The sequence below is a fragment of the Polyodon spathula genome, chromosome 14 (assembly GCF_017654505.1).
Source record: "Polyodon spathula isolate WHYD16114869_AA chromosome 14, ASM1765450v1, whole genome shotgun sequence".
Classification (NCBI taxonomy): Eukaryota; Metazoa; Chordata; class Actinopteri; order Acipenseriformes; family Polyodontidae; genus Polyodon; species Polyodon spathula.
Window position 1 is genome coordinate 7116972 of NC_054547.1, and position 25122 is coordinate 7142093.

At 37.1% G+C, this 25122-nt stretch overlaps 2 protein-coding genes and 1 pseudogene across 3 annotated transcripts; 2 read left to right on the top strand and 1 right to left on the bottom strand.

Annotated features, from left to right (window-relative positions):
• Nucleotides 1–49: 49 nt before the first annotated feature.
• lrriq3 (leucine rich repeats and IQ motif containing 3) lies at nt 50–5460 on the top strand. The gene is made up of 9 exons (XM_041269981.1): nt 50–113; nt 448–757; nt 1049–1366; nt 1565–1695; nt 2101–2248; nt 2528–2611; nt 2900–3029; nt 3931–4654; nt 4848–5460. The coding sequence occupies exons 2-9, from the start codon at nt 464–466 to the stop codon at nt 5020–5022; spliced, it is 2004 nt and encodes a 667-aa protein (XP_041125915.1). The 5' UTR covers nt 50–113; nt 448–463; the 3' UTR covers nt 5023–5460.
• Nucleotides 5461–6756: 1296 nt separating this feature from the next.
• Nucleotides 6757–16819, top strand: fam151a (family with sequence similarity 151 member A). 2 transcript variants are annotated; one of them, XM_041269640.1, is made up of 8 exons: nt 6757–7173; nt 7802–7948; nt 8813–8962; nt 9717–9879; nt 10624–10848; nt 11174–11313; nt 11808–11942; nt 13060–16819. In XM_041269640.1, exons 1-8 carry the CDS (start codon nt 7038–7040, stop codon nt 13722–13724), a joined length of 1761 nt encoding a protein of 586 aa, XP_041125574.1. In that variant the 5' UTR covers nt 6757–7037; the 3' UTR covers nt 13725–16819. The 2 variants fall into 2 exon arrangements, with proteins under 2 accessions (XP_041125574.1, XP_041125575.1); XM_041269641.1 differs by lacking the exon at nt 6757–7173 and adding an exon at nt 7352–7699 and having other exon boundaries at nt 13060–16818.
• A 177-nt stretch (nt 16820–16996) lies between these two features.
• Nucleotides 16997–23185, bottom strand: LOC121326385 (annotated as a pseudogene).
• Nucleotides 23186–25122: the final 1937 nt, after the last annotated feature.

Sequence of the window (25122 nt, forward strand, 5' to 3'; positions counted from 1 at the left end):
GTCATAGTTACAGGCGCAACACTGTGAAGTTCACAGGCAAGTAATACGATAAACAGTGCAATAATACTTTCGAAATTAATTTATTACCGTGTGCTACAAGGTAGATATTCGAGGTAATTTCTGATGCACTTAATCGTAAATGAATTGGGTTAACTAGCTTGTCATGAGTTTATTTTACTCTCATAACCCGAGCAACCCATATAAAACGTTACCCGTTTCGGTGTATCTGTTGAACAGCTATTGAGAAAATATTAAAATATTAAGTAAATTACACTTTCTGTTTATTTTTATTGTGTTAAAGTCAGTGTGTTGTTTTTGATACATGGGAAGTATGACATGTTTGTTTATGCATTTGTTCTTTTTTATAATTACTATTTATGCTCTCCAACAAATAAATATTGCCATGGAACACATTTTTATGGTTTTGTTTGTTGCTTTGCTTTATAGATTATTCGTTAACGGGATGAACTTCAAGATGATGACAGGTGTTCCCCCACTGGAGCCCAGTGACATTCGAGTGTCCAACTCCAAATCATTAATACTTAAGCATGGACGAACTGCGAGGCAAGAGCACCTTGGGAATGAACTGCAAGACATTATTATGGTCAAGCAGGCTGGCCTGCGATTGAAGAATCTGAACAACATAGAATACTGCAGATCACTGAAAATTTGTATATTGGCCAACAATTACATCACAAAAATAGAAGCCTTGTCCAATTGCCATGAATTGGTTAAATTAGATCTTCATGGTAACCAGGTAACGTGTGTGTATGTTTTTCCTTTGAAACTGAATGAATTTCTTCTTTTAAAAAAAAAAAAAAACTTTTTGATACAGTTATAGACATTTGACTTTAAGTCAATTAGAACGTTTTTTTTGTTTGTTTGTTTGTTTTTTACTGTTTTTAAGGAATGAAAATAATTAAAACTGAAAGCTCATGCTGCATTTAATCTAAATTGTTCATGTAAAACCATGTATTGCTGGAAATGTAAGGTTTATACTCTGTAAATATAAATCTTAAACTGGATTCATACAGACACATCTTTTCAGATAACCCAGCTTCCAGGAAGCTACTTTTGGGATGGGATGAAGAATCTACAGTTCCTCAACCTTCATGACAATGCAATAGGAAACAATATTCAGTTCCTGTCAAGCTGCCAGAGCCTCATTGGGTTAACATTGTATGACACCCCACTGAGTCTGAGGGAAAGTTACAGGCATTGTACTATCAACAGTATATGGTCCCTGAAAGCACTGGATAATTATGTCATTTCTGATGAGGAGATTATTGAAAACTGGTGTCTTCCTCAAAAATTCAAAGCACAAACACCTAACTTATTTGTAGATCTGTGCCCTGTCACTGAAATGGTGGGTATCTACTTTCCACATGGCTGTATTTATTTGAAAAGCTAAATCCCAAATTCTGTTTTTCAATTTGTGATAATGTATTTAGAAAATGTGTTTTTTTTTTTTTTTTTTTTTTTTTTTTTAAAGCATCTTATTTAGAATTTTAAAAAAATAACAATGTTTTTATATAGTGTGTATTGTTTTTGTTTTACAAATCAGGAGTCGTTTACAGATGAGATGAAAATGGTAAAGGATATCATCTCAAAGATAAACTATATTCTAGCCTTTTATTCACCAGTTTTAATTATTCAGCGCTGGATTCGGGGGCATCTAACACGGAAAAGACTTGGGTATGTCTGTGATTGTGTTTGTTCATTTGTACATTTTACAGGGATTTGTACTTTTTGTTGGAGTTTGTTAATGTATTACGGTCTGATTTTATATATATATATATATATATATATATATAGAGAGAGAGAGAGAGAGAGAGAGAGAGAGAGAGAGAGAGAGAGAGAGAGAGAGAGAGAGAGAGAGAGAGAGAGAGGACTAAACTTGGGGGTACTGCTGTTTCTTTCTGTACAGACCCACTCAATAAAACAAGACATGGAAAAAAATATATATGTGTGCTCGATATAGGTTGCCACAAAGAATGCAACATATTGGTGTTCTTCTTAATAGAACTATTGAAACAAGTAGGTGAGGTGATTTTCTTAATTTTATATTGACAATGTGCTGTCGTTTTGTTTATTCTGAAGAAAAGTTTCATGGGATCTAAGACTACCGCAAAGATCCCATGTCATGTCGAAAGTAACCAGCAGTCCATCACTGGGCAGCAGAAATAGGTTCCTGGAACAAACTGGGTTTAAAAGGAATCGAAGAACAAGCCCTACCCCAACTAAGCAGGTAAAATCCATATGCATGCAAATTGTTTATGAGACTGCACTGACTTCTGTAATATGTCATTATTTATATCTTTGGGGAATTGCGTTATTTATGTGCACTGCCTTCTTTTTAAGTCCCCTTCTTGACTCACTTGAAAATAATAAAGCAATGAATTACAGTCATGGAGATTATGGTGTTGCCATGATAAAAAAAAAACATCTATACAGAAATGTCAAAAACAGATTGAAAATACAATAAATGTTTTGTTTACCTTTGTTTTATTAATATTATAATTTAAAGTATGAATTCTGCATTCCATCCTGTGGATCCGAAAAGAATATTGCTATAGACCTGGAGAAACTACTGCAATCAGACATTGTACAGGTACAGTGCGTATGCGTGATTTAAAAACATTAACTTTCTCTCCTTGTTTGTGGTTGTATAAACGGTTTATATTCTGTATTCAGTGCTGAAAAAGTGTGTGTAATGTGCAAAACTAACCCAACAGCCATACAAAAAAATATATTCCATCTACAATATTGAACAAGATCAGACATTAATGTGGCATGTGCCCCAAAATCTTGTGAATACTCTGGATTTATTTGAAATAAAATGTTTTGTTTTTTTTTTTAATCTCATGTCTCGATTTAAATATTTATTTATCCAAATTAGGCTAAAAAAAGTGAAAAGGAATCTTACTCATTAAACTCAGAAAGCAATCTAAAACTGAATACTCCATACTGCACTCCTGTGCAAAGCCGCCTGTTTGAATACAGTAAAACGAAGCCCAAGCGGAACAAAGGTATGAAACTTTCTATTTTGATTTCTAGTCTCTCATTGCTGATTATCTTTCAAAGTCCAAAATCCAGTATTGTTTTTCTTTTGGTTTTGTTTTTTCTGTAGCAGTCATTTAATATATTTCAGCTTTGTTGGCCATTTGCCTCCAGAATTGCTTTTCTGATCAGAAATGAAAATAAGTATTTAAATACATTCTGCTGAATTATTGATTCATCAATTTGTAGATGCTTACATTACACAGAGCACACCAGTTCAAGAGATGCCTGCCCTTTAAAACAATTGTGCTGCAATATCAATATTCTACTGTCGGAGGTGCTGTTACCCTTTGCAGTCAATGAATTAATGAATATTTTCTGCACAGAATCACAACAAAGCTACTTAGGGTTTCTGTTTGTATTATACTGTTTGCACTGACAACTGAGGGGTGCAGAAGTGGATTAAGAATTTCAGTGAAGCAGTGCATTTTGAAGTGGTACATCATGCACATGTGATTAGAAGGGTTCCTTCTAGTAAAGGAGAAAAAACAGCTAGATAAATATTGCAAAGCATAAGTCAAGCAGGGTTCATATTACTGTATGTTGCAAACCTGTGCCATATAGCAATTGTATTTCAGTTCAAATCTCAGTGTTCGTTAGCATGATTAGGAAACAAAAACACAGAAGAATTGTAATATATCATTATCTGTGAAAACTCCATGTAATGAAAAACCTCACATTTAATTTATTTTTTTTAAAAAATAAATCTTAAAAAATGTCTTTCACCTTTTTATACAGCAATAAAATAAATCTTTAACTAAATGAAATATCTAACAGATGAAGGAAAAGTTAATTGCATTCATTTTTTCATCTCCCAATCAATTATTAATATTTTTATTATTATTTTTTAAATTAATTGTCATATTACAGGTGAGTCTGACTCTGAGAAATACGACTTGGATGATTTAGGTTTCAGGCTTCCCGGATCTAAGGTTTTTTTCCATAAAGCTGACCCAGTGAGTGAAATGCTGATATCCCATCGGGAGAATGGAAGGGAGATTAGATTTGCCATTGACCAATTCCACTCAGCAAGCCAGGAAGCTGCTGCAAAGCCTAAAATTAATTATTGTCCACCAGTGAGCATGGAGAAAAGGCTGATCGCTAGGTCCTACGCATCCATAAGTCTCACTCCTTTTCAGGTCATTGAAAAAGCCTACAGAGATAGGCAGAAAGCTGAAAACCAGAACTTAAAGGCTGACTGGGTCGCTCAGGCCCGTGTCACCAGAGTTGAGGCACAGAACCACATCAGGGGGTATCTCGAGACAAGAAACAGCAATGCTCTCAATAAATCTGAGAAAGATAGTTTACAGCTACAGGAAGCCATGGAGCGACACAAGACAAATGATTCAAAGCTGATTCAGTTAGCACGACAAAGACATGCAAGGTTTCTGGAGGAAAAGAAACAGCGGGCTGCTGAGAATGCACAAGTAAAGGACTTCAGTGCACAGCATATATCAATAAGCAATACAATGCTGAAATACAAAATGCAAGAGAGAAAGTACGCCCTCAGACAAGAGAAGACAGACCTTGTGATGACCTGTAAGCTGAAACAGGAAGAGCGAATGCAGCTGGTCCATAAGTACATGGAACATAGGTTGGCTTATCTTTTTTTTTTTTTTTTTTTTTGTATATTCTGTTTTGCGAACAAAATAGTTTTTGAAAAATTGTAATAAAACTGATTTATCAATGTAAGCTGATATCTGAAGGGGGTGGGGGGGCAATGCAGTTTTCATATTGACCATGTTGTTACACAAATCTGAACTGACCGCATTTTTATCTTTTTGTAGGAAATTTGCCATTGAGACTGAAGCCCACTTTGAAAAAATGGCTATCGACAATCGTCTCGTGCAACAAGCAAATGACCATTTGCAGCAAGTCAGAGCTAAAGTGGCATCTCAGAGACCTCACCGAGCCGCCATGGTGGCTATGCAACCAATTCCAGTGGATCAAGTGCCAATATGATAATATGTGCAAGAACTGATGAGACATTAAAATGACGGTGATCTCTACACATACAATGCTGAAATTGTGCATTGAAGTTTATTAAAAAATATATAATCTTCTACATGTTTTTTCTTAAAGAAAGAACTATGATATACCAACTTTGTGGAGTTTCTGAAAATTACTCAAATTATATTGTTTTAAATACATGGCTTTTCTTTGTTGAAGTAATTTTGCCTATTGTTCACTCGCAGGGTAAGTCAAATTGATAAACATATATGGTAGCACAGAAAACAGGAATGTTTATATGGTTTGTCTTGTGTCTCCATCCCAAATAGTGATATGTAGATACACCAGTTGGTAAGGAAAAGGTAGAAAAGAAAGACCACACCTTAAGGGAAAAGGACAGATGCCAATATCAGAAATGTGTAACGTTCAACCTGAATGTGTTTTACATAAAGAAATGCACATGATGAAATATACATATATTACTTCCACTTTTTTTATTAAATTACCATCTGTGATTTTAATATATATATATATATTCATACAAGTTTAACATGCAGCCTACAGCACTCTGTATTCCCAGGTGGTCTCCCATCCAAGTACTAACCAAGCCCCACATTGCTTTGCTTAAACATTGCATGGTAAGTTTGATTTGAAGAGCTTTTTGCCATCGGAGACGTTGCCCAGGGGTCACTACAAGGAAGTAGCTCTTCTTGACCCCCTGTGATTTTAATGTGGCTACTTTATAAACTAACGTATTTATTGCCTGCATTTAAAATATATCAGTCATGCCTATAAAAATTTGAATAATTGATATTGGTATTTTTTTTAGACACCAGTCCAATTAAGAAATATAACTGTAAAACTAGAACAGACTGACATGAAATGAGTTTACTAAAACCAATAGCTGACTGAGTAGCAGCAATTTTAGCTATACCAGCTTCTGCCAAAGACTATTTGTTGACGTAGTCTTTTCAAACCCATTAAGAGCCTTTAATGGTAATTATACTTGTAAATCAAAATAAGCACACAACCATTGGATTCTTACAGTGCCCTTATTATGCTCATCTGTACAATTACGGTTTTCTGTTAAAGCAGAAAAATGCCTATATAAGTTTGAAAGTAAAAATATTCATTTTACACTGATAAAAACATTTAAAAGAATTAAAACGTTATTGCAGTATATTATTATGCTATATTTAATTGCAACCCTACGGAAATAGATTCCCCACAAGCTAAACAGATGGCACTGTAAGGATTATTGTAAATCCAAATCTATTGAAAGCTGAAGCAGTAATAACTGTTGTGACTAACAGGCAACTCGACATTTAAAGATACATACATTGATAGAATGCACAAAGTAAATTCTGACACACATGTTGTAGCATATGTGTGATTGAGTGGGAGTGACGTAAACACCCTCTAGAACTGTCATACTAAGGTAGACCTATAATATGCTATGGTTTTACTTGGATAATTATTACGTGATAATTGTGTAATGCAGCACGTGTTGTATAGCAACACAACGAAACACATGTAACATAATGAGAATGCAAGATGAACTGTACTTTATCATGTGTGCAAACGTGTAATCTTTTCTTCAGATTTTTTATTTGCAACGCCTGTGGTAAGTTGTTGTATTTAAATTTCAAACACTGCTGTTTGCTTTCCTCTAAATTTACGTACAGCAAATGCAGAAGTGGTTCAAACACGAACTAGTACTAGACCTGCATCTTGTTACTGTCGACTCGACAAATACCGAAGTCAGCTAGCTTCAACCAGTGTTTTTTATGAATAAAAAGTAATTATGTTTATCACATTTTGACGATTGGCAGTATGCACTTTTTAGGGACTAAGGACAACTGAATACTACACGGGCAGCAAGGGGTGTTTACTTGGTAGACCGACAAACACGGAAAAGGGGAAATGATTCAAAAGATAAGCATTCGCAGATATAGAGAGGCAGACATCCTGACTGATTACAATAGTAATTGAACGTGTGAGTGTAGGCGAGTGTAGAACACAGGAAAATGAAAAAAGGGGTCGTAGAGAAGAAGGAGCGCTGTATATCACGGCAAGATTGCACGATGGTCGCTGTTGGTATTTTTGTGGCTTTGGTCCTTGTGGTTGTAACCATATTTTCCATGAACGGAAGTTTTTCTCCAGGTAATTCTCTATGTAGCACGTATACGTTTTTGTTAAACAAAAGGGAGCTGTTATGTTTCTAAGTGCATAACTAATAACAGTGTTTATTGAATTATCTTTATAGTTTAATATTGTTTAATCATCACGACCGTTACTAGAGAAGGACAACATTATGTTTATTGTTGCTATAGTTACCAGTGAATCTGGTGCAATATGCGATTGCTAACGTGAACCAATTATGTGGCAAATTAATTCAATTAAATTTCGTTTTAGTTTTCACTAGCGAAATCCAGTTTCTAACGAGGTGGTCGTTCGCGTTCCATGTATTCTAAAGTATCTGTTGATCAGGTTAGGGTTAGGCGATGCGGTGTACATAGGTAAGGTGCATGTGCAGAAATACGGCCACCATTTTGCCTGGTGAAGAAAGGCGGCCAGTGTACACCTGTACATTCTTTCTAACACACTAAACGTTCTCTTTGAATCGTTGCTTATTCGAATTCTATCAGCTGTAAAAGCCTGCCTTAATGTAAATCTGCAGCTGGTCGGGGTGAGTGTATTTCTTTGTAGTTGTGCATCAGTCAGGACAAACCTGTCTTTTACCTGCAGATTTCAGCCAATGGAATGTGTACTGATTGTTGTTCTCTTGTAGATCATGTGCCAGGATTTACATTCCCTACTGATGGAGAGATGCTGGACTACCTGCTGGATCTCAGCCTCATACAAAAGAAGGATGGGTTGCTGGTGTCCTGGTATCATTCTGCTAACAACAAGAGTGAGATGGAGAAAGCCTTGAAAAGTAACTTTTTTATGGTGGTATGGTGGAGTGTATTTGGCCAGCTTATATACTGAACAAAAAAATTGATTATGAACCTTATATATTAAGCTACGGTTGTGATTAAAGTTTTTGTAAATAATTAGAGGTGTTATATATTTACCCACCTCCACACACTTACACTGAGTTCAACTCTTCATTTCAAGTTTTCTTAACTTTGAAACAGCTCTGACGGTACACTATGTATAAAAATGGACTTCAGTCTCAGATAATTGTAAATCATGTTAATCATTTTTTCATATTCGTTGTGTGTCATGATTCATTGTATCGTAAAAGAGGTAGGTATCATTTGTACCCTTGTAAAAGTTTAGTATTTTTGCATGGTATCTTTGTAATTTTCCAATGCTTTTCCCATGGTTATACAGTGTTTCCTATAGTTTACCCTGGTTTTCCATGTTATTAATATGATTTGCCATACCTTGGCGGTCTTTACAGTGGTTATCAATGCTTTGACTATTTTACACTTTGCTGTGCTTTTACTATGCTACACTTTTATAAGGGTATTATGACACAAGCCTAAAAGCATATCCTAGCCAGTTTTAGTTCACCAAATGCTTCTTAAATAAAGAATAAGTGTGTTTTATAGTTAGTATCAATAAAATAGTCCACCATGAAATGATCATTTGAAGACAGAACATATATTCAGATGTTTTTGAGGCATAACATTGGGTCTGCCTGTGGTAAGACATTGTATTGTTATGATTATTGTTGTTGTTATTGGTTACTGTGCCCAGTGAACAGTCTATGGAAGGTTATTAGTGTTTTCTTCACTGCCTCCTATAACTGTGTTTTGTTTTTGGTTTTTTTGTTTTGTTTTTTTATCAAAAGGTGATGCAATGGTCCTGGAGGCAGATGTTAACATTGAAGGTTACAACACAGATGGCCAGACAAGCACCCCGATCATGGCTCACCCACCTGACATCTATAGTGATAACACTCTCCAGGAGTGGCTGGATGCTGTTCTGAAGTCAAATAAAGGTGAACTCAAACTAGATGTCTGTCTTCATGTGCATATCGTGTTTTGCTTACTAATTCTTAAACTTATAATGCTACCTGCACACAGGGCCGGCACAAGGATTTTCTATAGGCTGATCCTTGACTTAAGAATTCACTTTAAATAATTAAAGAATCTTTACCGATGTGTTATGAAAATGCTTAAATGGCACAGAATTTTAGAGATATAAAATTGGTAAAATTTAGAGATATAAAATTGGTAAAACATTTTGATTATCCTGTATTAGCAACGTCCTTTTATAAGAATCATTGTCAGTAATTAAATGAACTCCAATAATGCCCCGTCCCATCTGAATATGCAAGGAACTTCAATGCATCCGTTGCTTAGCAACAGGCTCAACGACCATGAGCCTGTTTCCCAGGGGAGACCAGGTTTTGCACCCCAGCGTTCCCATACTTCCAGATTTAGGACTAAATCACTGTTCATGATATGGTTCTGTATCATCAGCAATACGTTTCCCAGAACAGAAACAGTTATCTAAGATGTTGAACATTTTACGACTTAATAAATGTGAAGTATAAAATGTAGTTATGTACCATTTTTGCTGCCCCTTCAATTTGCCGCCCTAGGCGACCACCTGTTCTGCCAATATGGTTACACCTGCCCTGCCTGCACATACAGGTATGGGCTTTTTCTTGATTACAGCTGAAATTACTGAACAGGGTGAAATGTCTCTCCGTGCACAATTATAAAGTTTAGCCTTCATGTATTGAACAGGTATTAAGTTGGATTTTAAAACCATCGAGTCAGTTGGCCCCTCTCTGGATATTTTAAAAAACAAAGCTTTGGAAAGTGGCATTAACAGACCTGTCTGGTTGAATGCGGATATTCTCCATGGCCCAAATGTTCCTGGGTTTATAAGAGTAGTGAATGCTACTAGGTAAGTGTGCTTGGGCCCTTTACCTCTTGAGTTCACTCCAGTCTTCTGTTTTAGTTTTTTAAAGGAGGAAAACACTGATAGACTTTACAAAACTCAAATATCAAAGTCATTGAAGGTCTCTTACGCACTCCCAAGTTGTTTGTTTCACTGTTTTGTATATTACTGTAGAATAATTGGGGTTCATTAAAGACTATTGTAAAAGCTGTGAAAAAATGGCCCCAAGTGGCTTCTAATGTCATTTCAATTGCTTTTTTAGATGTCTCTTAATGTTTTATGGTGTTTGCGGTAATTCTGAGTGGTTCTGGGTTCTGGTTTCACCGGGTTTTGAGCATGCCTAGAGTTTGTCTAGAACAGCGGTGCCCAACTGGCCCTCGTGATCCATTCCAGTCTGGGTTTTTAGCAGGTTCAGTGAACTAATTTAGCATCTGACCCGGACAGAAATGGATCTCAACGGCCACTGACTGAGCCGAATTCCTCATCCCATTCAAATCATGTCATTAAAGTGCACGTTAAACCCTTTGCTGGCCAGTGTCCAATATATTTGACACTGAGAAAATAGACATTAAACAGGTAGTTTATTTACGGAAGAATTTCTAATAAATATGCAGTTTCCTAAAAAGACACTACCAAGAACAACTGAATACAGTTTAATAAATCTTTATTTTAAGTTGTGTTTAGCATGCCTATGACTGAGATATTATTATTATTATTTTTTTTTTTTTTTTTTTTTTTTTTTTTTTTTAGTTTTTTGAACCTCATTCAGGAGAAGTTTCCCAATGCTACAATTTCACCTGGCTGGAAGGTGCTGTATGTCTCCCTGCTGCCCAATAAGACATACACACGGGCCATGGTGGAAGATATGTACGAACTCCTGAAGAATCTTACCCAAAAAGTGACCTTCCCTATTCGAGCTGTCATGGGTAAAAATGCCTGGCCACACTTCAAATGGCTGCTGGAACAGTCCCCCAGGTAACAGTTACACAGAGAGCCATTTGCAGAGGGAAATTGTTTATTTTGGATTTGTACGTTCTGTTGCTCGTTACAGGCTGAGCTGTTCTACAGCAATTCAGACATAAAACACAGCAGAACTACTGACTACAGCAACCAGCTGCACATGTAATTTTGTATTAATGTTTGAAGGAGAACTACATGCAACAGGGTTATATCTGTATTTCAGTTTAAGTATTCATTGTTCTTTTAGAACCCTTATTCCTTTGCCAGGACCCTGCCATTGTAGTATTATGTGACCTGGTTTTATATGCATTCCTCACTGTCGTGGTTCTTTTATTTTTAGCTACAGCCTGACATTGTGGCAGGGAAAGGACGACCCTGTCACTGTGGAGGACCTTCTGTTCATCCGGGATAACAGCCAGCCAGATCAGATCTACTATGACATCTACGACCCAGTCTTATCAGCCTTCAAAGAAGTGGCATGTCAGTATAAAGCAGGATGTTTAATGTGCAGCCATCTAGGGTTTAAACAAAAAATGTGCAGCTCATTCACTTCCTGTGTTAGAGGTAATATGATCTTTTCCTCATGTGTGTGCAGCTTAGAATCTGGTGAAAATGATCACATGGGGCCCTATTCCCTCTAACAAAGGAAGCAAGCTTATACATTGGCTTCATCTGAGCCAAAAAAAAAAGTGTGGAAAACTAAATCAACACCAAAAACAGTAGGGAGAGCATAAGAAAATGTATTAGCAGCAGGGTTATTGCCGGTTTACATTTTATTTACAGAAATCTCTTCTTATCACCCTCATTTGAACTGGTTGAACTCGGCCACCCATCCAGCCGTACGTGAACCAGTTTGAGTCAAGTTCATTCAAATGTTGGTGTGGTCTTGGCAGCGGAATGAATTCAGTGATATATTTAGGTGTATATACACACACACACACACACACGCACTGTGTTATACAATATTCCCACAGTTCAGCCAAACAGGAGTAGACGGTTTTACTCCGGAGGAAACTTGATTGACTACTTTAAGCCTCGGAACTCAGATGGGATCTACATCCAATGGCACAGCATTGACAACAGGATCACACTGATGGCTTTGCTTAAAGGTAAAGGAACATTTGAAGCAAGAACTGCCTTTACTGTAATCGGTTTAATGAAACAATCATCCTACTTGAACGAGCCAGTTTATTCTCAGTCAAATCGCAAATATCAAAAGAATTTACAGGTGAAGCTGCAATGATCAGTTTGTGACAGAAGTCATGACCTATCAGATGACTTTCATATTTCATTCACTTCATGTCAATCCTGCTTTTTGTTAACATTGTTGCCAGCTCTAAAGTTGGGGGCATTGTCATAGATCAGCATATTCACATTTATAGAAACAAATTAATATATATATATATATATATATATATATATATATATATATATATATATATATATATAAAAATCAAAATGTAAGCATTTTTTATGTTTACCATGTGCCAAGTCCTGAAATTATGAAAACATGGTGCTGTTGTCAACATCACAAGGAAAATGATTTAATTACCATGAACTCATCCTTTCTAGTGATTTTAATGTGTGGTATTCCCATCATTGGGAAATAAAGTCGGTTTTATCTACAGCCTAAGTCCATTGTCAGATTTTGTTGGCTTTTTACCTGGGGAGAAGAAAAAACTTGCTATCGGCATAAAAATGGCAATTCATTTTCTAGAACTGTTCATTCTGGGGCCTTCCTAGAAGAAAGGATTGCTGAATGTGCCAAAATAATAGCATTACATGGCTTTCTTTGTGCTTTCATGTATGCAAGGGATTAGTCTGAAACTGAGCGACTAATTCCATGTGAAACCTGCACAACAATCTGAACACAGCAACTTTAAACCAATAGCAACCCAGCACAGTGACCTTTCACAGTCAACCAACCAACACTTAGCAATCGTGACTACTCTGCAAAGCAAAGCATCTGTCTGATGCAATTAAAAAATAATAATAATAAAAAAAGCTATTATGTTTATTTGTTGTTGGGTAAGTTTATATGAGGGAGAGTTAACTTGTGTAAAACTGGGAACAATATATATTATGTATTTTAAAATCTACAGAAAACAATGTGTACTGCAGATTTAACATTAATGTATTACTTGGTGGATGACAAATCTGGCACGATCGTGGGCCACACAGACAGAAATTGGCGTGAGACTAATAAATGGTGTTTTTGTTTTGCAGAAGGAGATGGCGGCATGATTGTTGTACCAATCGGAGAAGCACAAAGCAGTCCTGGGGTTCCAGTGGTAGATGGCGCAGACTCAGATTTTCAGCTGCAGGAGTGTTTAGATCTTATACTTGTATCTGCCAAACCATGGGGCATATACCTGAAGATCAAATCTCAAGGACTACTCACACCAGCACTCACTTTACTGAAGCATCTAAATGAGAAGAAACTCCTTTATAACCCAACTTGGATAAACATGGACGTTTCCTATGGAAGATTTGCAACTCCTGGGTATATTGGTGGGGATCAGTTTATAAAGGAAATTAACAAGGTGTTTCCATATGTAACTATAGCTCCTGGTTGGCCAAAAGAGCTACTGGTCCAGGGCTATACAAAGCCTCTAGTGGAAGATATGGTAAGTCTTTGTAAGGGTCTATGGCAAGAGGTATCATACCAGCTGAAAGCTGTGCCCCTGGGTAAATCATTGTTGGAAATTCAAATGCTACAACAGAGTTCCCCTCGACATTCCTTGACAGTGGAACACCAGATGGAACAGGGGAGCTACATGACTGGTTACAAGGGATTGATCTTAGTTCGTGGAAGGAACCCAGCCAAAGTTTTTTACAATCTGCACAAGGACTACAGTAGTAATTTCGCAAGAGACGTCTTTACTACTTAGAAGTGGAATGGTTATGAACACAAGCAGTAATTACTATTAAAAAGTGTAATATTATAAAGTCTTGAAAAATCAATGTATGTTCTAGTTAAGCTGCAGTTTTAGAAGTATTACACATTTTCAAAGGGAGATGCTTTTTTTGTTGTGACAATACAATTTGAAAGATATGTTTGGAATTAAAATGGCAAAACCTTACAAACCAGCTAAACAAATAAATTATGTTACCAAAACTTACAAATCAAACTGTATAAGGTCTACAAAACCTAAGATATACATCCCTGGCTAAAAATCGTAACTGCATTTTCTTGATGGGGATTTTTTACATAGCGCAGTAATGGTTGAATTTACTATGCAGCCCAAGTCACATGGCACATGGTTTGACATTTCTATTCTATTTATTAGATATGCAACTCTTGCTTATTTTAAGTAAGAGGTGGCTCTGGTGGGCTGGGACTATAGCCATTTCTTTCTACTTTACTGCATGGGGTATTCAACAATTGTGACACTTTTGGAGCAAGACCAACCAACTTCATAAAATGGATGACAATTGTGGGTCAGCTTGCAAATTACAGTCTGTAACACATCACTTTTCTATAGAAGTTCTCAGACAAAAAGTTACTGCCCATAAACAGTAAGTTTACAATGTTTTATCAAATCAGCATTATTCATTGTGACTTCACAAAAAAAGACCAGTTCTGCTATAGAAATAGGAGTCCAATTATTTTTTATATATAAAAACACATTTCTATCAAGTAAACACATAAACTTAGTGTTTAGGTTCCGTAGTCTGCTGCAAAGAATACTTCCATTTTGTCCACAGTCTGTGTCAGCAGCATGATCTAAACTACAATGCAAGTTGAATCTCTGCAATTTACTGAAATTACAGGATTTGGTACAGTTTTGATAAACATCAGAAGGGGCCTGTGATCGAAAGAGAAAGTATCTAAGCTGTAAATCTCCTGACACCAGAAAGGGCGCTGTGTGGGGTTGGTGGTACGTGTTCCCATAGACGATACCATCATTGGTAGGGAGGCGGTGTTTTTTGTTTAGTATTTAAAATAAACATGGGCGTTCTTTTGGGAGATAATTACTGTCTTGACAATCTCTTTGTACACCGCACTCTTCACATTCTGATCACAGGGTCCCATTCAGACCATACTGCCAAGGAAAGTTCAAAACAGATAACAGCTATGAAGAGGATGCACTAAGTGGACTTCTAGACAACTGACTTCTTGCAAGTGTCACCTCTGGTCATGGACTTTATCCGACTGTTATCTGTAATCTCCTTGTAACCTCCATATACCTTGCACTTATTGTTCAGATAACTTGTCAGGCTATGGCAGGTTGAATCAACGAGAACCAACAGCCAAGGTTATGAAAATATTTCACATTCTTATCGCAACAGCATCATAGATACCTCATTATAATAAGTCAGATTGGTATGTTTGGACCTTATCTTTAAAAGGGCTTTACAACTCAGAAATGACATTGGACTACATTGACCCAAACCAAAGTTCTATTGTTCTCAGCATTACATACTGTGCCTGTGTAGCAGGCAACCAGAACTGAAGAGCATCTCCTGAACACATAGTCCTATTTACAGAGCAATAGGCATCAGTACATTCATGCACAGGGGTAAAGTTACATTATTGCAAAGTACAGCGTTTTGAATTTTGAACCTACATGCAAAGCTTGGACTCCAATGCAAAAACAAGTAAATCAAATACATGACTACTTTGCTAATTACACACACAACAAAATCTAACTTCTCCATTTAAAGCAATGGAAGACAAACAGAATTTCATGGACGGATGGATAGGTTATTGTTTGAGGGTTATCAGTCCCAGGCCACCACTTCAACAGCAAGTGATGGAAGATTTTTTTTATATATGGAATATTTACTTACATATGGAACATCTTTTGTATTCTTTACTAGGGAACTGTGATTAAACAAAGAAAACCCACAAACACACAAACACACACACACTAATTCTAAGCCGCATTTATGATCTGTATAGGAGACGAAAGATAAAACCTGTAGAGGGATAATAATTCTGTGTGACAGTAAATGGCCTATTATAAGAAACAGTTGTCCAGTTTATCCAATCCCTTACTACTAAACCCCAATACTAAAATGAACAGGCAATGTACAGTAAACACTTTTTTTTTTCTCCTTTGGCACTGCAGAGTTTCCGTTACAACTTTGAAGCAGGAGTGGGTGTGGAATCCTGGTTTCCTTCAAGGAATTTGCTACAGGAAGTGAATGTTGTGCCAAAGCTGGAGGAGAGTCCAGCAATGTCTCTGGAGATGTAGGACAGCACTCCAGGAGTAGCCTGGTTAAAAGAAGAACACTTTGCATACCTGGAGATATTTGACCCTGACCTTCATAGAAGATGCTCCAATCAACCCACACATGTCAAGAGCTCAGTTTCATGAGTTCAAAAGCTAACATTATCATATAGCCTAGTTTGTCATCCAAAGAACCTGTATGTATGATTCCCATGTTCAAGGGCAGGATATGAAGACCACTTTTCAATGGTTACTTAAGAAGTGCTACACAAAACCAATATTTCAGACAAGCTATCCACAGGCAAGGGCCACTGGTGATTAGTTGACTTGACTGCTGCTTTTCGTAGACTCTAGAGAACAGCAATTGACACAAACCCAGGCAGCTGTTTCACTTGGAAGGGCCACTAGGAAGCAAAATAAGTCAAATAAATAAAATAATAATAAGAGGAAGAAGAATCCCCCCCTCCCAGATTAAAGCTGGCGATATGAGGCAGTGCTTGACAGGTCATAGTAAACTGACACTTGTACAAACAGACAGACTTTCAACAGTATGAAATGCACCCTCACTGTTGCTGAAGTCAGTAGTATATAACATAATCATAACATAATCAGTCCACTGGGAGAACAGTGAACCAGAGACAGCCAATGCCCAGAGCAGTTTCACCTTACAAAAACACATATAAACAAGACTAACTATGTGTTCATGTGTGCTGAACAAGGAGTTCAGTTATGGTTTGGTTGTATAGTAACTGTTTGGAATTATTTTATTGTTACATCATGATGTTATTGAGTATGGTCTACAACGGTCTCTCTCTCTCTGTACTGGTGCTTGCACTATTGAGATGTACCTGTGCTCACCCGGCAGGCACAAAGTGATAACACTAATGATGTGGCTGCTAACCCGTGCTGACAGTTCTTTATATTGTAAGTCTTTGCATGTTGTTAGGGTCATCTGTTGGAGTTAACCAGTAAAGCGCCTACCCTTTGTCGCTGGGCCTCCAGAAAGACAAAGTCCTAGAACTTGCCATCTTTAACCCCATGATAGATCACGCCATCTTCATCTATCTGGCAGATCAAATCACATTTCCTACAAAGGAAGAAAAAAAATAAAAAGCAAAACAAAACATGAAAATGTATGCTTGAGCATTAAAAAGTCTATACCATATATTACTATAATATTGCTGAATACCGAGATGATGGTAACTGACAAAAACAAGCACTCAGTTTTCTGTCAGGGTAAAGATTGTTAAAAATTGCTTATAATTAGGCTTGCTACTATTGGATTTTTTTGCTAAATCAACGATTAAGATTGATGTTTATTTTAGAAAGAATTTACTTAGTAATCTATAGCCCTAATTTACACTGACTTCCAATTAAGTAATAACACTGATCAGGTGTTCACACTGTCTGGTCTCAGGAATAATGAACAGCTGGTACATATTGAAGATGGTACTTATGTATTTATTTAATTTGTTAAAAGCTATTATTGTATTGTCATGCTGCCTCAAGATAATTAATCAACAGAATCAATTTAGCAAAGGTTTAGCGCTCAATGCACGTGTTGATTTCCTTTAGTTTAAAGGCAACTTCGAAATCTTATTCTGCCTTGCAGTGTACCGGAATTATGGGGCCAGGTGTCAACCCTAGTTATACCTGACCTTAACATTTCCCATATACAATCCTCTAGCAATGTCACCCCACCACTGAGCAAGCATCCAAAATGAACCTAACACATAATGTTAGATAAAGCTCTCTAAACCATCAGCGCTCATTTTTACCACGTGCTTTGCTGCGGCTTCCGATAGTGAAAATAATCATTGGTTGAATGTCTTCTTGTTGGAACACAGCATTATACATTTACATGTTCTTAAACGAGTTGTTAATAGCCTTTAAACCAGCCAGTCCCCCACTTGCGATGGGCCCCTGAAGTGGAACATGGTTGATGGTTCTGAGCATTGCACAGGTCAGCTGGAAAGCAAGTGCACAGCAATGACAGGAGGCCTTCTTTGCCTCTGCGTTTTGACATCTGTGTGAAAACCAGGGATTATTCCCTAGTTCAAAAGGTCATCCTGTCCCAGGTAATGAAAGGGTGCCATCTGGTGGACACCAGAGGAGAACAAGGTAGATACAGATACTAAAAACGAATACATTCATATAAATAATAATCAATGTCAATTTAATAAAATTCCTTCCAATGATAAAACTGACAATAAGCAATTATCAATACACAGTAAACTTTTTACCCTTTTCATAGAATGCCTGTTCAGTTTAAATAAAAGATCCACACGATGTTCATATAGTTTTTTTTTTTTTGGTTTTGTTTTTAATTAGGCCTCAAAATTCTAGGCGATGCTAAACTTTTTGGCTACAGCTGTACACACAGATATGTATTTGTGATGCTAAGCCACAAGAGTTTTGCAAGAAGCTGCTTTTATATACAAAGAAGCAGCAGCAGGTAACGTTAACTGGCAGCTATCGTGGTCACGTTTTCCATCCACGCCATGATCTACCCACCAAACATGTACCCCTGATGACTGGCATATGGGGGCAGCACCAGCTCAGCACTCTCAACCTTCGTCTTCGCAGCTGGCACCGAATCCTTGAATTCCTGACAAATACTGTCTGGGATTCAACAGGATTTACAGAGTTATACTGACTAATAACTAAAATGTAATAATGCAAGTATTACTACAAGAAACATAGTAGTACTCCAGATATTCAAGATTTTCTATCTTCTATCCTGTATTTTCAGTTCCCAGTGCCATTGCTAAGCAGTTCTTTCATAATGTCTGCATGCACTAATCTCATTCTCCGATGTTCCGCAGCAATGCTGTACTCCATCTGCTCCTGCTGAGTCCTGGGTACTAAAGGCTTGAGCGAACCTATAAAAAAAAAAGTTATCAGAAGATGGGTATTACTTTAAGGTCATATTGATGTATCACCTTATCACTTTTTCTATTTCTCCATTTTTTTTTATTCATACTTTTTACAGTATTCATCTCTAATGTATTCTGTAAAGTATTTCATTTATAAAATATTGTATGCTGAACTCTCTAAACCTACCAAATTATTTCATGTTACCCGAGCAATTATCCATATGCAACAGTAATTTATATTGTCTTACCTTTCCTGCATCGGTAGGTCTGGCCAAAAATGTAACAAATGCCTTGCACACTCTCCACATGTTCCCACTGTACAGATCCTCACAGCTCACCAGTATCCCCACCTGGGTCATTCACAGAACCAGATATAAAACAAAAATAAAAAAACAGTCCAATTTTTTTCACTAGAAATTATTCTGCTACCTGGTTATAAAAATACAGTATATAATTGTAAATTATTTATAAAACCTGGGTGGAGATGTTCACAAACCAATAACTACAATAATAATAATAATAATAATAATAATAATAATAATAATAATAATAATAATAATAATGAGCCCTTGCAGGGCTAGTAGAATCCTATTTCACCTCCACTTGGTGTCTCCCCCTGTCAGGTTTCATTTCTCTGCTGTCAATGTTGTTGTTTTATTTTTATAACAGCAGTGCAAAATGGCTTACCAACTTTACATTCAACCTGAACAGTAAAGTACAATTTTATAATGCTAATGACGATAATAAGAGTTAATAAACATGTTCACTTGTACATTATATTCATTAATAACCAGTATACTATCTCAATGAACTGTCTGATTTGTCTTGATTTTGTCCATGTTCTCTGACTGATTTGATCCCTCTTAGTACGACTGGAAGCCCGCCAAAAAGCTCCAGGCTTTAAAAGGCTTGCTGTAAAAACAGAGAACAAACCTCCACGCTGCTGTTGAAGGCTCCGTTCACCTTTGCCTTGATGTTTACAACTTGCCCGATGCTGCAAGAAGAAAGTAATATTTCCCTTGGAAGAAATGTCTCATTCATCCACAACTTCAAAAACATTAAAATAACAGATTAGAAGGCAATCGTTATTGGAGTAGACAATGTTTCAGCCAGTGCCTTCATCAGTGCATAACGACTTCTCCCCTATACCAACGTCTTGATATCTATTGGCCACACCAAGACCAATAGATAATAGGGCCTTCCTTTGGCCCTAATAATTTAGCATCCAATTAGCATAAGAACGGAAATCTTGTCAAGCAAAGACATAAAATATGTAAGGCACGCCATGAGAAACTGGTTATGTTAAATTAGGTCAAAAAAAACATCGGTCTAAATAAGCTTGTAAGACAAAAGCACAAACATCTAATTATCTCTAAGTAGCAGTCTACAAAAAGCAACAGGTTATTTGTATTTTTTGCCCACGGATAATAATTCACAACTTAAGCTGCTGTTTAACATACAGTATAGCTCACACTAGAGACCCTGCTTCTCATGTCGTCCATGTGTCCCTCTGACACAAAAGAAAGAAATGCATGGCAATGCTGGGTACTCAATCCTGACCTTTATTTATTTTATGTTTATTTGCAGTCTCTGAACTATTGAGTTTATGCAAGAATAACACATGCACATTGCATGGAGAGGGCTAGGTACACTGTGACAATTCTGAACTTGTGACAAATCACAAAAGAACTGCTGATAAGCAAGAACAAGTGCAAGCAAATACTGCAGACGAGTATTTACCCAGACACTCCTGTTTGAATAACTGAACACTTAGCAGATGTATTGTTCAGAAAATGTTAAAAAAACAATAATAATTTGAGAATCAGTTTGAAAGGAATATAATGTTAAAAGTATCGCATGAACCTGTTTGAATCAGTGGTTGTTGTACATGTAGTCAAACACAATGAGGATACCATTCTATTCCATCACAGTTTGTTTAAAAATACGCATTTAATGGCAGACACATTATTCAAATGAGCATCTCGGCCAGAATCGTTCACGGCTGGCAGCAACGCGAATGAAGAAGTGCAGTCTCCTCTGCAGCCTAAAGGTTAATCATGTTGATGTTTTTATCCTTTAGCCAGAGATCAGTGAGATGCGTGACTTTGAGTTTTGCTTTGGTGTCCTTGTTTTGACATTTTAATTGAATTGTACGAAGTGTAATTACCCCCACCCCCCCCACCCCCCACCCCAGAGTAGCAACAGCTGCAGTAATTAATTAGGACTACTCGTGGTTTACACTACTCCAGAGAGCTAATTAGGACTGGCTGTAAAGGAGTCGGTGACTTCAAATTTTATTTGCTTAACAAATGACAGTTTTAGCAAGCAGCTGGGGGTTCTTATAGCATTACCACAATGTGTTCAAAGGTTTTACTTGTGGGACAATGAACAGGTTTTAGAAAGTCTTTATTACGGTTTGCGACCTGGTCATATTTACAAGTGAGCTGTCTGTAGTCTGGTGACCGTGTATGTGCTATTGAGGGGCAGATACGTGTTTTGGTTATTATTGTTTGGGTCTGCAAACCTGTTTATTGTTTGCCATTATTGTTGTTGGTCACCAGTCCTAGAATAAAATAAAACAACCCTTTCCAAACCGGATTACAGTCTGTTTGTTTCATTCCTGCACTGCATCACCTCTGCACCTGTATCCACTCAGTTACAGTTCTGTACAGTAAACAACATGATGGGTAACATGTCAAAGTTCAAGCAGATATTTTCCGCATTTTAATTGGTTGCCAGTGATAAAGTAAGAGCGATTGCAATGCATGTATGTGCATTTGATTGGCAAGACCTGTTTATCAGGGGCAAATAATAGCGGTTTATACAGGTGCACAGTGGTTCATGAATAGCTGGAATGTGAGGTTGGCATTAAAACAGAGGGTGGCATAGAGCAGAACATTGTTTTTAAAGGGGCACACAGCAAACCTTATCAGGTATCTTAAAAAACAAGGGTGTGTTTTTCCATAGCCGAAGTTCAAAGTGACATACTGGTTTTATAACCTTTACAACTTATATGAGCTGCATTACCTTAAATTGTCTGCAGTAAATAGCACAACCCTTTTATACAAGTAACTATTCTTGAGCAATTCCATTGCAAGTTAATAATTAAGTAATCCCACTTACAAGATCATTTGCAATGCCTTTGTAATGTCTGTGGTCATTCCACATCCTTGTTCAAGGAGTTAAACAATTACACTGTGGAGCGTGAAAAACATTTGGTTTGAATCGGTTACCTGATACTGTGTTTGAAATGGATGTCATCAACCGATGCTGTAATACAGGGGGAGCCAGCATGCTTTTCAGCTGGAAAGAAATAAGCTTGTGTGACATGATTCTACCCACTATTTGTAGAAGTACATACAAACACAGCTCTATTCTTGACATGTTTTATATTACAAGGAGTTGCAAGCAACACTTAATTAGTCATTTAGTAGACACTTTTATCCAAAGAGGCTTAGAAACTAGAGTGTGAACTATGCATCACAAGTGCTGCTGCAGAGTCCCTTACAACTTCTCATCCGAAGGATAGAGCACAAAGAGGTTAAGTGACTTGTTCAGGGTCACACACAGTGAGTCAGTAGCTGAGCTGGGATTAAACTGGGAACCTCTTGGTAATAAATCCTTTCTCTAAGCATTGGACCACACTAGATTAAAAAGGTTTTGCAAGACATGTATCATTAGGCTTTATAATAACTAGTTCATGATTAAGTATCAGCTTTTACTGTATGTTGCCAAAAATGTAAGTGTGTATACAGAAAACAATCCCAGTAATATAAACTGCTACAATCTTTTTTCAATGTTTAATAATCACTGAACTACCTCAATTCCCTTCAAATAGCTGCTTAATTATTAATTCATTTTGCATACAACAGCTTGTGCTTATGTGATGAATAGGCAAAGCTATGAAGTGCCATGCAATAAACAGAGCTGTGTTAGAGAAGTGTTCTGTTACAAGCAGTGCAATGCCAAACACTTGAGCCCCAACAAAAAGCACATCATTAGTAATAGGGTGAGTTTTCATTGTCCTGCAGAACATATGTATCTAATGCACTGTCACAAATGATATCTAAATATCTACAGTTTATGAATTCTTTAGAGTCACCTTAAACAGATTAGACAGGCTGTGGTATCCATCCATTTTAGCAGTGGTCCAACGCTTAACTCGTTACAGTGGTTATCGTGGCACGGCAGGACAGCATGACTCATTTTCACTTCAGTCAGATTTTTGTAAGCTTCCCCATATTCCAGGATGAGCAAGGGTTCTTCAGGCACTGGCGAGTCTTGGAAGCCTGACATCATTGCTGGAAAACTGTACAGACAGCCCTGTGGTGAACCAAATGCAGTGCAACCAGTGAGTTATTCATATCTAAGTTCTCCAGTTACATTTCCATTGGATTCTAAGTTGCTGCAATTGAATGTGAAAGCTTAACAATACCCTGCTCTCTCTCAGTACATTCTGACTGTACACAAACCCCATTTAGTAAGATAAGGCAAGCTTAAGGCTTTATTCAATAAGTGATGCTACGGAACATTTGGTATGCATCCAAATATAGTACAAAAAAAGAAGAAAGAAAATAACACCTAACCGAGATAATAACCTGCGTGTTATTGACAAACTGCAAATCAAACCACATCGTTTCTCCTTTTTCTACCCATATAAAGCAAACAGAATCAACAGCCCATCTTACTGGACACATTCTAGGAGTGCTGCACCAAACCACTATTCCATTATTTAAGTTCTCCACAGGTGAGGTCAGTGGTGTTCATTGGGCTAATTTATCATTCCAGATGAAACAAGTGAAGAATCAGCTGCTTTGTCTTGTGATGATTGCTGCTTTTAGACTCTGGAGTGCAGCAATCCACACAAATCCATGCAGCTGTTTCTTCACTTGGAATGGTAAACCAGCATCGGCAACACCAACGATCCTTACCTGCAAAGAGCTTATCCGAATAATTGTTTTGTGCAGATCTTACATCAGGTAGGAATAAGCCCCAAGATGGATATTAGTAGATTTTAAATGTAAAACTTAAAACAACAGGCACCTCTGCAGTGACAAACCTCTCCAGGCGCATTTACTATAGGCCTAGGAAAATGTGAAAGTGAAAGAAAAACATAAAGCAGCATCATTCATTCATTCATTCATTCTATACCGGGACCTCCACCCTGGTCCTGGAGAGCCCCAATCCTGCAGGTTTTCTAGGTATCTTTAAATCAATAGTTAAAGATCTAGAGCATCTGCTAATCTTGACTAATTAAGCCAATAATTGGTGCAATTAAGTACCTGAGAGCTCGGTTGAAACAAAAACCAGAAGACCCAGCAGATTTCCAGGGCCAGGGTTGGAGACCTCTGAAATGGGTTCAGCTCTATACATTTGAAATGCATGTTTTATGGAAGAGGAACTACAAAAAGTCAATCAATCCCACCAGCAAAAAGAAAAAAAGTTTCTGCCCTCTAATTTTTAAAGTGGATTGGGATCATTGTTTCTTTTAAGTTTGGCAGGCATCTTAGAATAACACCTTGGCAAATATAAAGGGTTGACACCTGGCACCATAACTAAGGAAACACTTTGGAAATAAACACATGAATTGAGCTCTAAACACTTTATTTACCATACCTCTCTGGGCTTCAGCAATGTAGTCTGTAGCACCACTGTATATTTCACAGAAAAACCATGCAACATTGGAAACAAACCTCCCAATAGATTAGCATGTTTAATTGCTGAAGCACTGTACAGCTCTGTTAGTATCTAGTTACCTAAATGTATTTGAATTAAACAACATAAGAGACAAGGTAAACCCACAGCCAGTAGAAAGCTAGTACTTTACCTAAAGCTAGTACTTTACCTATGACAATAGTCATTGTATCCTTCCCCCCTTGCGTTTTATTGGTGAATTTATATTTCGTTAATTTGTGAATTTTATGACACAATTCTTAGGACTCCCCAAAAAGATATGCACTTTAACAGAACAAAGATAATAATATTGACATAAATACTGATACAAATCCCCTGCAAATCTCTCTTTAATAATCATGAACCATAAACAGGCAAACGCAATTAGAGTTTCCCCTGTTATTACAATCACACACCACAGCATCACAATTACGCAAAGTTTTAGAGACTACGGAAGAAATAGTTGTGTCTTCAAAAGTCCTCTGAAATGCAATGAGTCTGGGATCCAAAGAGATGGAATCAAAAAACTGTGCTTAGTTGCAGGCAGAGCAATTAGAGATGCC

Bases quoted from the DNA above. Each gene is read 5' to 3' on its own strand.
- lrriq3 (XM_041269981.1), top strand. From the start codon at position 464: ATGAACTTCAAGATGATGACAGGTGTTCCCCCACTGGAGCCCAGTGAC. The intron at 1,367-1,564 runs GTGGGTATCTAC...TTTACAAATCAG, and splicing joins TGTGCCCTGTCACTGAAATG to GAGTCGTTTACAGATGAGAT. The intron at 2,249-2,527 runs GTAAAATCCATA...TATAATTTAAAG, and splicing joins GCCCTACCCCAACTAAGCAG to TATGAATTCTGCATTCCATC.
- fam151a (XM_041269640.1), top strand. From the start codon at position 7,038: ATGAAAAAAGGGGTCGTAGAGAAGAAGGAGCGCTGTATATCACGGCAA. The intron at 7,174-7,801 runs GTAATTCTCTAT...GTTCTCTTGTAG, and splicing joins GAACGGAAGTTTTTCTCCAG to ATCATGTGCCAGGATTTACA. The intron at 7,949-8,812 runs GTAACTTTTTTA...TTTTATCAAAAG, and splicing joins GATGGAGAAAGCCTTGAAAA to GTGATGCAATGGTCCTGGAG.